The sequence below is a fragment of the Vigna umbellata genome, chromosome 8 (genome assembly GCF_029865625.1).
Source record: "Vigna umbellata cultivar VRB3 chromosome 8, Vumbellata_1.0, whole genome shotgun sequence".
NCBI classification, from domain to species: Eukaryota; Viridiplantae; Streptophyta; class Magnoliopsida; order Fabales; family Fabaceae; genus Vigna; species Vigna umbellata.
Window position 1 is genome coordinate 36,097,477 of NC_142172.1, and position 16,446 is coordinate 36,113,922.

Genomic DNA, 16,446 nt, shown 5'->3' on the forward strand with positions numbered 1-16,446 from the left:
CGTCCATGGTGAAGGAAAGACCCAATGTTGGTGTCAAGGTCAAGTTGGTTCAAGTCCTGAAACAAGTGTAGGCCATTTTGTGCCTTGTAATCGATTACAAGGACCTTATAAACGATTACACAAATAAAAATCCGGTTTTGTACAAAAACTTGTGCTGCAGAAGCCAACTGTGGGCACATAAGTAACCAAAGGCAATTTGAGTGAGATAACATGTTGTCAACTTTGACCTTTGCTGATTATTTTAATCATAACTTTTCCCACAAACCTCCAAATGATGTGATTCTTTTTTTATTAGAAAATAGACTCAAAACTCTTTCTAATGACTACTAATTTGTGATTTTTGGAGATTTGAGTAGGTGCAATTAATTCTTTAAAGTTAACATTTTACACATTCATGCCACCTCTCACCTTTCCTGATTGTTTTGCTTATACCTTTCTTCACAAAACTTCAAATGAGTTGACTCTTGTTTTGTTCGAATCTAGACTCAAAGAGCTTTCAAATGACTATCAACCCATAATTTTTAGACCACTGTACTAGATGCAGTTAATTTCCCAAAAACAACGTTTTTCTAAGCTTCTTAAATGAGTTTACTTTCAAGTTATTGTTTCATGTTTCTTAGTTTAGATGGAAAATTACAAATTAGTAGTCATTGGAAATATTTTTGAGTTTATTTTGTAATGAAAAAAGAATCAACTCATTTGGAGTTCGGTGGAGAAAGTTAAAAGCAAAACAACCAGCAAATGTCAGAGGTGGTAAGAATATATAAAACTTTAACTTTAGGGAATTAACTGTACCTACTCATATGTCCAAAAATTACAAATTAGTAATCATTTTAAAGGTTTTTGAGTGTAGTTTCTAATAAAAAAGAATCACATTATTTGGAGGTCGGTGGAAAAAGTTATCATTCCTTGGTGGAGGACAGACTCAATGTTGGTGTCATGACCAAGTTAACATGCTCTCAACTTTGACTTTTGCTGACTATTTTAATCATAACTTTTCCCACAAACCTCCAAATAATGTGATTCTTTTTTTATTAGAAAATAGACTCAAAAATCTTTCCAATGACTACAAATTTGTAATTTTTGGACATCTGAGTAGGTACAGCTTATTCCTTAAAGTTAACGCTTTATATATTCCTGCCAACTCTGACCTTTGCTAGTTGTTTTTCTCATAACTTTCTCCACCGAACTCCAAATGAGTTGATTCTTGTTTTGTTGGAATCTAGACTCAAAGACATTTCAAATTATGCCTTGGTAATCAAGTGTAAGCCTTTTTGGCTATTGTAATCGATTACAAGGACTTTGTAAGTGATTACAAGAACAAAAATCTGGTTTTGTAAAAAAACTTGTGCTGCAGGAGCCCGCTATGAACACATAAGTAGCCAAAAAAATTTACGTTATTTTTTCATATTTCTTGAATGGATGAGTGTTCTTTTTAATGTTTGAGTGTGAGTAGAGCCTAAAAATTAGGTTTTGGGCAGTCTTTGGTGGAGGAAAGACCCAATGTTGGTGTCATGACCAAGTTAACATGCTGTCAACTTTGGTCTTTGTTGGCTATTTTAATGATAATTTTTCCCACCGACCTCCATGTGATTTTTTTATTAGAAACTACACTAAAAAATCTTTCCAATGAATACTAATTTATAATTTTTGGACATCTGAGTAGGTACAATTTATTCCTTAAAGTTAACGCTTTATGTTACCAATGAGGAGCATTGGTAAATTTGAAGATAAATGATTTTGATGATGCTGCAACAAGATAGACTGTTCTAATTGTTTTAAAAGCACTTTGTAGATAATAAATGTATTAGGAAAGGCTTTAACCATGTAATACTTAGAAAAACTTGTACTTCCAGAACTGTTACGCATTTAATCGATTATTGGAAGTTATAATCGATTATCCTGAGCTTTTCTGAAAAACCCTATTGGTCTGGAATAATCGATTATTACTCCAAATAATCGATTATCACTGGTTCTGATGAGAACTGCCAAAGTTTCTGGAATAATCGATTATTCCTCAAGATAATCGATTATCACTAACAATAATCGATTATCTACGGCAGTTATAATTCATCTCTGCGAATTCAGAATAGTTGGCTATATAAGGTTCTTCCAAAACTCTAAGAAGATAACTCTGAGCTTTTGAGAATACAGTGTGATCTGAGAAAGTTCTAAAAAGCTAGTTCAAGTGCTTTGCCTGGTCTCGTGAATAGGAGAAGCTCGCGTTTCGTGTGTCGATAGTCGGAGCGGTTCTCTTCGAGTTGGCAAGGTGGTCATCTTCCGGTTCGTTCGTCGAAGGAAGGTTTTTTATTTGTTTTTATTCACTCTTATTGTAATTTGTGAAACTGTTTTTAGTGAAAACGTTAATCACTTTTTATAGTGATTAACAACTGGACGTAGATTCTTTTGAATCGAACCAGGATAAAAATTCTGTGTTGAATTTTCTTGCTCTCTATACTCTTTACATTTTACGCATATCAACTGTTTGATAAATTTTCTCTAAGAAAATTGTTTTTCTAAAACGGATTATCAAAACTTGATTTGTGACCGTAACACGCTTTCCAAATATTTTATTCCGCTGCGCGACTCTATAACGGTACCGATTGTTCCGACACTTTATATATTCTTGCCAACTCTGACCTTTGCTGGTTGTTTTGCTCATAACTTTCTCCACCGAACTCCAAATGAGTTGATTCTTATTTTGTTGGAATCTAGACTCAAAGACCTTTCAAATTATGCCTTGGTAATCAAGTGTAGGCCTTTTTGGCCGTTGTAATCGATTACAAGAACCCTGTAAACGATTACACGAACAAAAATCTGATTTTACACAAAAACTTGTGTTGTAGGAGCCAGCTGTGGGCACATAAGTAGCCAAAGACATTTTACGTAATTAAATTTGATCTTTTTTTAAGCACTTGTGTGATGTGATTCTTTTTTTAGGCACCAACACTCGATTGAATTGGATCTTTTTTTTAGGCACCAACACTCAGGCCTATCAAGGTCGCTTACGGAATCGATTTTTGTACCAAACACCCATAACCAAATAAAAGTTTCAATATATATGTCGAACAACACTAGTAGAGAACGTATGGTACTAGATCAAAATTGAAATTTTATTCATATAATATATTATCAGTACATATTACCCAACATTTATAATCATGATTTTTGTTTATAAAAAACATGTACAAGTTCCAACTCGAGTGAAAGATTTCTTTCGATCGAGAGGAAGATCCGTGAGAGTGAAAGCAATGCTCCAAACAAAGTGAAAATGGTGGAGAGAGACGAAGAAGAGGGTTGCCATTGGACCTGCAGTTATAACATCAACAAAACAACAAGGGTCGAGAAGATGGTTAGGGTTCGCGAAAGAAGAAAACGTCAATGCTGGAGAAGATGATTAGGGTTCACGCAGTTCTACTTACCAAAAAATACCACGACAACGATAAGGCACAATACAAATGCTGCAGAAGATGGACGTCCAAGACAACGAGAAGGTGAGTCTTTAGGGTTTAGCGAGAAGGTTAGTCTTTGAACACCAGAAAGATAAGAGAACTGAGAGATGAGAGATATGAGGGAATGCGAGAGGTGAGGCGAAAGCGAAACTGCGAAAAGCAAATGAAAGAAGAAGCGAAAGCGCGAAATGAAATTTCGTATTTTTTTCTTCTCATAATACCCTTGTCTGATCAATTGCATATTAATTTATTTTTTAAAACATCAGCAAATGGACAATCGCCACGTGGCGTTGTTAAAGAAGTGTTTTCGTTTAATTTTATATATATATATATATATATATATATATATATATATATATATATATATATATATATATATATATATATATATATATATATATATATTTTGAAAGTTAAATTTGTCTTGACAGTACAATTTATAGGTGCAGGAAGAAAGCCCATAGGAATACTTAAAAGTCGAAGGTCTACTTCCCAATTACTTAGTCAATTAATTAATGGTTTAATGTCTCAATAGGTCCCTATTTTTGTTCAGCATTTGAAATAGGTCCCTTTATTTTTTGGCGTCTCAATTGGGTCCTTATTTTTGTTAATTTGATGGAAATAAATCCTTTCCGTCAATTTCATCAAACGGCGTTAATAAATGTGTGACGTGGCCTGAGGACAGTATTGACACGTGTCAATTTTATCTAGTAAGGTAGATAGTAATTTTAAAGTTGATGTTCCTAAACTGACTGGTTGGGAAAACACTATTTCACGTTCTTCACTGTGATGTTATTACATTGCATTGGAATGACAAATAGATATGCTAACAGGGAGGACCACTGGAAACAGCTTGAATTGGAGAAAGCACGTAAAACTGGGCTTTCACCAGCTGAGGTAGAAGAAAATGAGAAGGGATTAATCCTCATATACCAAATTTGTATGTCTTTGCTCCATGGTATTTAAAGCTGAGAAATCTGTAAGCGTCCCAACTTTCTATTACCTTTCTTTTTCTATTCCTCTTTTGACCCCGTAATTGTTATGCTGGTGAATGTGTATTTGAGTGGCTTTTTCCTATTTGTTTAGAGTCTTAAACGTCAGAGGAAATGAAAATCAGACTTAAATCATACAAAATGTTGATACGATAGAAGTGTCTCCAGTAGGCAGTCATCACAGCAACAACAGAGTAACACTTTAATACAATTCTGGCCAAACCAACCAACCAATAGTTGAACGGTTGAAAGATAAAAGTTTTTCCTTTTTTAATCAATCTACCTATAATTTTGGAGATAAATGTGGTTATGATTGTAGGAGGGGAAGTAATAATAACTGGCAATGTAATTGAGATAGTGGACAAGTGCAGGAAGGGAGCATGTCAAAAGTAAGTGGATTTTTTTTTTGTCTAATTTCTTTTATTCTGGTATGTCTCTGCAGTTATCTTGGAATGGTTTCTTGCTGCATGAAAACGAAATACAGTTTTTTTTTTGTCTAGCTGCAATGAGATGTAATGGTTATTACTGTTTGTAAAACTCATGTATTGGGGATAATGTTCCAATTTGTGCTTTGATACTTTGATACCTAGTTTTTGTGATAAAAATCCAATTTGATCAAGATGCTTGGTCTGGCTTGTTGTTGTGGATATGTTATTCAATTATGAATTTATATAAGATGATTTCGTTTTGGTTGGGGTTTCGAGGATTTAATTGAAGCTTACATAGGTGTAGCCATAGACTTTCATTTAGGTGTCCAATGAAAATAAATATGTGATGATTTTAATGTATTTAGTGTTACTAGCACCTTCTATCAATTCTTTTTTGTAAAACCTGAGTTCTCAGGATTTACTTTTTGACTTATTACCACTACTAGTTGCGATTATTTGACGTTGTTTTCCATCCACTTTTGGCTTATGCTTATCCTTAGGCTATGCAGCAATGACGCATACAAAGTCATGCATGGAGAGGTGCCGAGTATCCGTATGGTACACTAGCCCCAAGTTCCAGTATAGTGCACTGGTCTTCCACGTTTGAGTGTGTAGAAAGGGTTGTGAAAGTAAAATTCATTTCTTTGTCGAGGTATTCTTTATAGCAAGCCTTTTCTCCTCTGTTGGAACAGTAGTATCTGCATTTAGCAAACCGAATCATGTAATTCGTTGACATTGCCCAAGATTTGGAGCTTGACTTTCTGAAAATATGTGGTTAATAATGATTTTCATTTTCTTAGTTTTGTTGAGCTACCATTTTGTTTGGGCAGCAGACGAAAGAAACAGAGAGGAGAAGGATGAATGGAAACGCAAGTATAATGCTAGATGGAATGATGAGGTAGTGTTTATATTTTGCTTTTGTTTCTTAAACCCATTATGCACCGTAGCTTTGGGGGACGGGAAGTTTATTTTCTGTGTTTGATACCCTAATGCTTTTCCCAGGTTGCTCCAGAGGAGATGGAGGCTTATTGCATGAAAAAGATTCATCATGATTATCCGCTGAATGAATTTCTGCATTAGGTGTCTTCTCCTTTGGGGTAGATGCTATGAGCTTGGAAAATCGGTGTATAACAAAATTGCTGAACTGTTGAATGTCATCATTCTGGCTTTTACAATATGACGTGAATCCTACTATGAATCTAAATCTTTTATTGAATAGAGATGAAAATGTTGAATGACATATAAAGAAAAAGACTTATAAATTGATTGTGTTAAAGTTTTAAATGGAAAGTAATATTAATGCTTTATGTATAGTTGTTGTTCCTGAGTAAAAGGTTGGTGTTTAGTATTCAGTTTACTTTTAGCTTTCTATTCTCTTGCACTTGGGATGTGGTACACTCCAAATATTTTTGCCATTGGGTTGGAAGCACGAGCACGCAACACCCTATAAATGTATAATGGTAATACTCCTTTTGGATTGTGGGTTCTTCAAGACAATTATTTTTAAGTTGAATAAAACTAGTTTTGGTTGAATATATTGAGTCATTGAACATAATTGGGATGTATGCCTGAAATCTCTATTATAGATTTTACATCAAATCAATGTTTACATGAGGAGTTGATTCTGATGGTTTGCAAAGAGTCTCTTAGTCTTAAATCTGTAGTCCCCGTACTCTCTTACGTTTTATATAACAAGGGGAAGCCTTATCTTTGAGTCGTAACAGAAGGTCAATTACATTTTGAGGAAAAACTCGATCAAATGGATGATGAGATAAAGCGAGCTTTCTAATTTAATGCATTGTATACAAACTGCTTATCCTATACATGTTGATGCACACTTAATCATCATATGTACATGAGAATGAAGAACAAAAACAATGTAAAGGGGAAAAATAATCTATTATGCAAGCCTAAAGAACAGAAATATACAGTCAGTTGTTTTGGCAAAACCCATTTCCACCGACTACCTTAAGAAGAACCCAAATGAAGAAAAAGAAAAGCAATTCCAAACAATCATGCTCAACAAATCTATGAATTTTGTACTATGCAACAAACAAGGCAATAGTGGACATAAATTTCAGGCACCTCGTGCTAGCATTTCCTGGAATTCCAGTAAAGACCTTTCTTTCTGAAGCCTCATATCTTCACGAAACTTGGAGATGAACTCCTCTGCCTTCTGATCCACCTGCAGCTGAGGTGACTTAGCAACCACAGCCTTCCATGCATCCTCTAAAGTATTCACGCAACTGTTCCCTCCTTCCAGATCCTTCTTCTTCTCAATCACCACTCTGCCTCTGCTTGTTTCCCCTTGTGATGAATGAGTCCTGTTGGCATGCGCGACCATGGAAGAAGCAGGCTCAGGAAAGAGGTCGTCTATGCGTATTGCAGATATGTTCTTGCCATGAACACGATAATCAGAAGCAGCATATGATGATCTTCTTCCTGTGAGAGAACGACGACCTCTAGAGGGTACGAGGTGATGAAGGGAATGCAAGGTGGCAAGTAGGCGTTTGAAGGTGGCTTTGATGGCTCTTGGAATGCCGAGTTTGTGGAGTTTTGATTGCATTTTGTTGGAAAAGCTCTTCCAAGCCTTCTTGGCAGGTTGAAGCTTCTTTCCTAGCCTCAGACGAGACATTCCAAGGAAGACTTGTTTTGGTGGAAAGAGATGAAAGAAAAAAAGAGAAGGGGTGGATAGGAACAAGTTCCACTATAAGAGGTGGGAGAATTAGAACTTAGGAATTGCTCTTATATCTTGATTCTCAAGTTTCCATTTGTGATAATTGAACACATCATCAGTCAATAGAATGACTCTAGTACATTATGTTTGATTTCTATTTCATCCAATTTAGAACACGAGTCTCTTTTGAATAACTAATAAAAAAGAAATTGATTTAATGCATATATATTTGATTTAAAATGTGAAATTAATTGTTTTAGAAATCATCCTGATTTAAAAAGTTTGTGTTTGGAAATTCAGTTAATTTTTATCAGACTTGATTTAGTGTTAATTAATCGATAATTTTATTCTCATATATTTACTATTCTACCTAAGGTTGAGAAAACAAATAGTAAAATCATTCTTTTGGTTTATTTAATTGAATATATTAAACAAGTAAATTCCAAATGAAATGAAATTAAATAAGTTCCAATTTGAGAAATTCCAAACAAAATGATATACTGATAGAAATTGGTCAATAAAGATAGGTAGAAGTTGAAATGTAATGAAATATAATAGAAAATAATGCAATTTGGTGTCTAAATATATCGCTTTCGGCATAATTGAGAGCGTTGAAGCAACCTTGCGTGCTAAGTTTATGAGGAAAGCTCACTTCCGTGAACCCCACCATATTACGGGGAGTGCCGGCATCAACTTTAAGTCTTTCTTTTTTCAGATACAAAAAATCCAATTTTCTCTTTCTGTGCTTTGGAAACAGTATAGTTAGGCTGTGTTTGACAGTGGATTAGATACGATTGTTGCAGCCACTGGTTTCCAATTGTTTCGAAAACGATAACCACAATTTCTACGCATCAACGTAAATTTCATTGCCTGTGTAGGAACTATTCAAGACTCACAGTCATTGTGGGGATTTTAAGACATCTCACCCACGAATATACATCCAAACTAAATATTAATGAATAATGTAAATAATACATTTAACAAATTAACAATTTTTGTTATTAAAAAAATAACTTAATTTAATTTTACAAAATCGATTTACATATTTTATACACGGACTTAATTTATAGAATTATGTCGATTAAGATTTATGTCTTAAACTTATAAGATTTTTACTATGTTTTAATTAATCAAATCGGATAATAAAATGAGTCAGGACATCACATTTATACTTTTAATAAACAACTAATAAATTAATTAAATTAAGAAAAAAAACACTTTAAAAAGTTGGAAAAATGATCTGATTTAAAAATAAATAAATAAATAGTTAAATTATATATATATATATATATATATATATATATATAATTATATTTTTTTAGTTTACCTTTAAGAAAACATCTAGAATAAATTAAAAGTGGGTCATATAATTCATATTAGTTACCTTATTTTCAAACATATGTTTTCAACGTAAAGATTCCATAATTTTATTTAATGCTAATTTTGTCATAAAATAGTAATGTTTGTTTTACTTTTCCATGTTTACCTATTTCAAATAATATAAATATGATTTGACATATAAGAAAGGATCACATAACTAAATTTTGAAATTCAGATAGTGTATTAACTTAAATATTAAGATAAAGTTGTGAATTAAATCCATAACTTTTGAGATTTTTTTTTTAATTCATCAAACAAATTTTATAACTATTAGGTATTGATAAAGGAATTAAACTGATAACTTCTCTTATATTTCTTTAAACTTGATTACAGAGTCAACCTTATAACTCCAGTATTTTTTTGTTTTATATTACAGTTTTTTTAACTTTACCATTAACTCAACTCTATAACTCCACTATTGCAAAATTATAATATTTTCTTAATATTATTTTTCAATTTTTTATCTTTAATTATAATTATCTGGTGTTAAAATAGAAAATATTAATCAAAATAATTGAGATGATGAAAACATTTTAAATTAAGATAATTAAATTCACTTTTACATGCGAAAGGAATATTAATCAATTAACGTATGTGTTTATTATTTTTTAAAATACAAGACAATTATACATAGTGTATTTCTATTTCTAATATATTACAATTGGTAACTTTATATTATTTCTCTTAATTATTATTATTTTTGTTTATAAAATATTATTTAAAGAAAACAAATACATATAATTTTTATTTTATAATTGTATAAATTTATCATTTTATAAGAATGATTACTAAGAAAATTACATTTAATATATTGGAAATAAATTTGTTTTATATTAACTTTGCATTGTATAAGGATAGAAAAATAAATAAAAACTTTATATTAATTATAATTTTTAATATGAAACTAGTGGGCGTAAGCCCACTTACCTTCAAAAGCTTTACGGCATGCACCTCTTCAAATATCAACCTGCACATCGTCAAATATTAAAATGTCAAAAGTAACCTCACAAATTTTCTTAATCCATTCCTAATCCTCTTTCTCTTTTTTCCAGTTGCGCAAGTTTTGGCGGTTCGAAACACATTTTCGTAATTTGTAATCCGGTAACACCAATGCCAATACCAGTTTCTGCCACTGTCTCTGGGAAGGAGACAACTTTCATATAAATCAATCAATGATAAAAGTGGAATTCCAAAAAGTGATACGGTGGAGGTAGTAATTGATGGGGTGCGGGAAGCATTTTCCAACTTTTTTTTTCTTTTGGACTTCTAAAAAATCAATTCTCTTTTGAACTTTTTTTTCTCTCTATTTTATATTTTTTTAATATCAGATCTCATTGCTTAGTAAGTTGAGAGTTAAGGACTGTTTTTATCCTAATAAAATTTATTTATATTAAGTTTACTTTTACTCTAAAAGTAATTTTTTTTTCTGCTAACATTTGAGCTTTATTTTTAGTTTGATTAGTTGAAAAAAAATGATTATTTTCATCAATATAATTTTTTTTCTTTTCAAAATTTGGTTATAGTGTCTCGTTTCCCTAGAATTTTAGTATTTTCAACTAATCAATTTTATTTAATACTAAATAATCCTTGACTTTAAATACTAAATTTCAAGGACTATTTCATTAATTTATTAATTTTAGTAATTAATTTAGTGAATTAACAGAAAGTAAACGCTGAAAAGTTTGCAACTTCACAGAAAGCGTCCATTCCTTCTTTCCTAAGATATCAATCACTATCACTCTACGCGGTTGGTTTCGGAATAATAAATATAAATAATAATAATTATTATTATTAGTCATACAATCGACATATTAAAACTGTAATTAAGAAAAATTATAAATGATTATAACAATTACAGTTAACCAACAAACAATTAATTATTATTACATTTTATTAAGTATATAGCCTAATATTTTCATACCCGTAATTCTTTCAGATTTGATTACTGATTGGCTATTTACATTTATAGCCCCACCACCCATTTCCCAATGATAAATTATTATCCTTCTTCTTCCATTCTCATATCATATTTTCTCACTATCTGTTACCTTACACTGCTTGTACATTTTCCAGGAAAGTTCAAGATTTCCTGGAAAAAGTTCTGATTTAATACAGACCCAATTTTCTTTTCCTCATACCAGAATACCCATTTCATATATTCTGCAAAATCTACATATACAAATAATAATAAAAAGAAAAAAATCCTAATTTGATTCCAATGGGGCAAGGGCAATCCAAAGACGAGTTGCTCTACCAGCAAGTCAGTTATGGGAACACCGAAGGAATCAAAAGCCTTCACAGAGACGGAGCAGGCCTTGAGGTATTGGAACCGTGGGAAAATTTCAGGGGGAAATGTGAATTTTGTTATTATTATTGATGGTTCTAGGTTTGGATCGGTTGCATGATTTTATTTATTTTTTATTGAGATTGGTGTGTTGATCTTTGATGCAGTGGAGGGACAAAGATGCGAAGACCCCCTTGATTGTTGCTTGTATGAATCCTCATCTTTATAATGTTGCGAAAACTTTGATAGAACTTGGAGCCAATGTCAATGCATATCGTCCTGGTATTGATCTCTTTTCAGTTTGTTGTTATTTCTGGCTTCATCAATTGTCTTGATGGAAATGGTGCTTACTGCTTTTGTTTATGGATTAAATAATTAAAATTTCTGAGAAACAGGGTTGTTGTGGTAAACGGTCATTTGATAAAACTGATACTTGGTAGTAAAAGTAATATAATCCTCAGAGTTTTCTGGTAATTAGGAATAGTTTAGATGCTTACATGGCCTGTAGATTCCTTAGTTGAGATGGTTGTCTTGCTTGTGTATGCTGCACCGTCATCCTTAATTTTTCAGAACAAGAATTGTAATTGAAATTGAACACTGAATTGGTTTATGTTCGGTGTCATCTGTTGGATTTAATTTTCAACTGTGTTTTAGGTCGTCATGGCGGGACTCCGTTGCATCATGCAGCTAAAAGGGGCTTTGAAAGTATTATTAAGTTACTTCTTGTGCATGGCGGTATGGTTAATAATTAGCAATACATGATTACTTTTGTTCATTTGAATTCTAGAAACTTATCTTTATGGACTTTACCAATCAACTTTGCAGCTAATCCTTTAATACTAAATGATGATTGTCTAACTGCTCTGGAGGTTGCCAGAGCCAAAGGACATGGTAGTGCTGTTCGTACAATTGAGGTACAAAACCTTTGTAATGTAACATCAATTTCCTTTTCTTTATCATGACTCCTAAGGCACCTAAGTTGTTTAAATGATGATTGTTGGCTTGCAGAGTCATCTGTGCTTGTTCTCGGGTTGGTTACGCGAGCTTCATGGACCTGGGTTTCTGGAAGTAGTAGCTCCTCAGTTGTTATCGAGAAAAGTGTGGGTATCATGTGACATGTTGAAGGATTTAATTTGCTATTTTATGACTAGTTTTGTTACCTTTATTTCTCAATGGATGGACATGCATTCAAGCAACCTGCAAATTAGTTTTTTTCAGTTGTTTAAAGGATGAACTTTGGTAAATTTGGCGAGTATTCTCACTATCCATTAATTTTATTTTCAGTTGGGTGGTTGTTTTACCAGTGGGCTCCCGAACTCTTACCAAACCTTACAAGTTGGAGCTTGCCATATATTCTAATATGCAGGTATTTCATAGTTAACTATTTTTCCCTAGCATTGGCAGCACACAGAAGATAATATATTTTCGATAAAAAGAAGATATTTGAGACACTGAATCATTTTACATTGAAACGCATCTACTAACAATATATGTTTGCCCTTTACATAAGACTTAGGCTTTGTTCACTTGAATGGATTTGGGAGAGAGTGATTGAGAGGATTTGAAGGTAAATTTTGTTGTTGTTTATTTGAGTGAATTTGAAGGTAAACGAGAGTGGATTTGGAAGTAAATTTTTTTAATCTGTCACATCAATCAAATCCTATACTAATTCTCACAAACTCTACTTCTAAATTCACTCTCACTTACCTCCAAATCCACTCAAATAAACAACAAAAAAATTTACTTTCAAATCCTCTCAAATCCCCTCAATCACTCTCCCCCAAATCCATTCAAGTGAACAAGGCCTAGAGTTTATGCTTTACAGCTTTTACCATTTTGAAAATTCTTTACTGCTTTTATTCTTTTCATATCATTATATGAATTTTCATTTCTTCACTAATACATGAACCTAAATAAGCAGGATGCACAACCACGTACAGTTATTGCACTGTGGAAGGCCAATTTACATGAACCAAAGCTACACCAGTCTGATCCGTCAGTTACAATTGTTGATCAAACTACTAGTATTCCCTCATACTATGCTATTTTTCCTTTCCTGTCGGGTTGTCAAACTCAAGATTTGGGTTAACTCATGGAAAATAGTAAACTTGAATCTAAACTTGGATAAGTTTACATGCTTTAAAAATTATCTAGAAAATATATAGTAGTACACTACTCAAATATATTTAAATGGAAATGCATAATTAATATTGAATATTCTACATCATAGAGAAAACAAAAGTAATGAAATGAGGAACATATCTCAATTCTGGAACCAACTGTCATATTATGTTGGCCCATTACTTTTTCAAAAAATTAGAAAACATAAAATTATCCTCATAAAATAAAAATAGAGCAAAAGGAAAATAATGGAGATAAACAAAATATAAAATTAGCTTTATAGAGTCAATGCATCCCAGAGAATGGAGGTAGCTCAACTGAAGTACACAAGCTATGTGTTTTGACTGTGATAGATAATATATCTAATATTCCCCTCAAGCCAAATAAAAAATAATAATAAGCTAACTAAAGATAAAAGATAAATATTAAATAAAGGTAATATATCTAATAGAATGCAAATCCTATAACTCGCAAGTTTACTTGAATTGCATGAGTTTGTGAGAAAAACTGGTTTATCTGGAATTAACTGATTTTCGACAAAGATTCCTTGAATTGAATGAGTTTGAGAAAAAAAAACCGAGTTTGCAAAAGATTTAATTTTGTTTTTGATCAAAGATCTTAAACTCCTTTGAGAATAAATATTGAGACTTAACTAGAGAGTGTGACAACCATGGTTTTTCATACAAAAAATGGTTTCTTCTTACTGGCTTTGACATTGTCTATTTTATCTGCTTCTGTCCAGAAACACGTGTTAGACTTGGGCCTGCAAGTGAGAATGACAAGCAACAAATTACATTTTTTTCTAATGCTTGCAAAGGAATTCCTCAGGTATGTCACACGTTATGTTCATTGATTCTATTATGATTGCTAGCTTTGCGGTGCTTAGATAGTAACTTTAAATCACTATTCTCTGAATTCTGAGTTTTTCTTTGGAATGTAGTTCGTGATGATTGTCTATTACTCAAATGGTAATCCCTAAGGAAAAGTTTTGATTCTTTTTCCCTGAAAAAGAAAGTCATTGAGATAACTTAAATGTCAATTACGTGTTTCTGAAATTTTTGGTTTAAGGATAACTTTTAATCTGTCAAATAGCTTAATTTCTCCCTATGATTGTTAAAGAGACAATGTAAATTGCATTTTCTCTCAAAATAGTTTGTTTTGTCATTGCTAATAATTATTTAAATTAGAGGGTAATTGGATGAATTTTGTTTGACGACAACCATGATAAAGTTTTATCCTACTAGGTGACGTTTCCTGCATAAATGACACAAGCTCATTAGACTTGTTTAAATGATTAAATCTTCTATATAGTCACCATGAGATCCCTTTTAACAGCTTAAATAATGTCTTTCTTGGGCTCCTCTCCTCTTTAATATGATTAACAACCATGGATATACTAAAAGATTCACACCCAGCATTTGATCTCTATAAATGTGATACTAAAAGATGGATACTTTTCTCATTGAAAACCACAACGTTATTTTATTTCTGACATCTATCAAATATTAATACTATAATGTAAATAAGTTTGGAAGATTGATCTATTTTGTTATTTTCCTGAGAACCAAAACATTGTGCATGGTGCAAACATTCTTTGCTTTCGTTTATTCAGAATGGTTCCCTGTAAACATTCCCTTATCATATAAATTCGAATCTTCGTAGCATTCGTAGCATATATTATTACAGCAATTTTCATTTTTTATTTCCTTTTTATCTATTGACAGACGTTTTTCTTTTGGACCAATTTCTATTTGTTCTTTTTTATCTTTACAAGAAATTTTGATTTTTCTCTCACCTTAGTTCATTTGTAACTCCAAAAAGGTTCACGAAAGTTTGCAGATAAGTTTTGAATTTTGATACATGACTTGCTTTCTCATTGAGTGGTGCATTATTCTTCCGATCTTCCAGGCAAGTCCGGCATTCTTGCAAAACAATGCGCCTACAGGTCCACCCACAGCGCCACCAGCTGCAGAAGACACAGAGTTAGCTATGGCCATCAATGCATCCCTTCAGTCTGCCATCCAGGAGAGGCCATCCTTTCCTCATACACAACCAAACTCTGACGCAAGCTCTTCAAGCACTGCAGTGAATACAGGCAATCATGGTTTTCTTGGCACACCAAATTCAAATACAAGTGAAAATGAGTTGGTGCAAGAAACTAAAACTGGTGGCAATGGTGATCACCACCAAAGTCATGTCAATGCTAGTGAATTGGATTTCAATCCATCGGCTCCACCAATCGTGGGTGATATTCCAACAGATGGCCCAATTCAGTATCCATCAATTGATTTAAGCCCTGTTGATATGGCATCTTCAGATGTGGAGAAGCTTCCTAATGGAGAAGGAAAAACTGCAAGTGGAAGTGGCTCATCATGTGTGATATGTTTAGATGCTCCAGCAGAAGGGGCGTGCATTCCCTGTGGTCATGTTGCCGGATGCATGTCTTGCTTGAACGAGGTGAAATCAAAGAAATGGGGTTGCCCTGTGTGTCGAGGTAAGATAGACCAGATCATAAAGCTATACCATGTTTGAGATTTGAAACGGTGTGGAGAAGTTAGCCATGTTTGTGCATGTTATCTACATATTTGTTTAAAAATTGAAATTTTCTGATAGAAATAAAAAACAGAAAAAATGTCTATACTAGAAGAGTCCAAGTCCAGCATGGGGGCTTTGTGAATATGTTAAATTTATATCCTTTAATTCCATGTACTTGGGGATTCAAATTAGCACTTCTGGAAGGTCAACTGTGGAGTGAAACTAGTGTGGTTGCTTGCTGGTCTCAATTGTCCAGTTGTGATTCTGCATCTAAGAGACCATGAGTGAAATACAGTGGTCCCAGGATTCCTGGGATTTGTTTCAAATCTACGCATTTTATGTCCCAATGTTTAAGTTTTGTAGTTCTCTTTCCTTTACTAAATTTTAAGCTGAAATACTTTTAACATTATAATACGTGATTTGTGTTTTTTTTTCTTAAGAGGATCAAAATAAAAATAGTTATTATATTAACTAAAGGTTGTTTGAAATTCACTTTATTAAATTTTGCTAGGTTTACTTTGTTGACACGGCTTTTAAATACACTATTGTCTTCTGTGGTGCATTTCAGAAAAGAAAT

General features: G+C 32.7%; 2 protein-coding genes and 1 long non-coding RNA gene across 3 annotated transcripts; 2 read left to right on the plus strand and 1 right to left on the minus strand.

Annotated features, from left to right (window-relative positions):
- Positions 1-4,284: 4,284 nt before the first annotated feature.
- Positions 4,285-6,156, plus strand: LOC148194581 (uncharacterized). Its single transcript, XR_015781717.1, has 4 exons — positions 4,285-4,833; positions 5,373-5,524; positions 5,673-5,770; positions 5,875-6,156. It is a non-coding gene; the product is annotated as an uncharacterized LOC148194581 (long non-coding RNA).
- Positions 6,157-6,670: 514 nt separating this feature from the next.
- LOC124833563 (cotton fiber protein) lies at positions 6,671-7,598 on the minus strand. The gene has a single exon (XM_088097364.1). The coding sequence runs from the start codon at positions 7,505-7,507 to the stop codon at positions 6,950-6,952; it is 558 nt and encodes a 185-aa protein (XP_087953490.1). The 5' UTR covers positions 7,508-7,598; the 3' UTR covers positions 6,671-6,949.
- Positions 7,599-10,953: 3,355 nt separating this feature from the next.
- Positions 10,954-16,199, plus strand: LOC124833572 (putative E3 ubiquitin-protein ligase XBAT35). The gene is made up of 9 exons (XM_088095624.1): positions 10,954-11,249; positions 11,381-11,495; positions 11,868-11,948; positions 12,039-12,127; positions 12,222-12,313; positions 12,498-12,579; positions 13,135-13,237; positions 14,077-14,162; positions 15,243-16,199. The coding sequence occupies exons 1-9, from the start codon at positions 11,148-11,150 to the stop codon at positions 15,864-15,866; spliced, it is 1,374 nt and encodes a 457-aa protein (XP_087951750.1). The 5' UTR covers positions 10,954-11,147; the 3' UTR covers positions 15,867-16,199.
- The last annotated feature ends 247 nt before the right edge of the window (positions 16,200-16,446 follow it).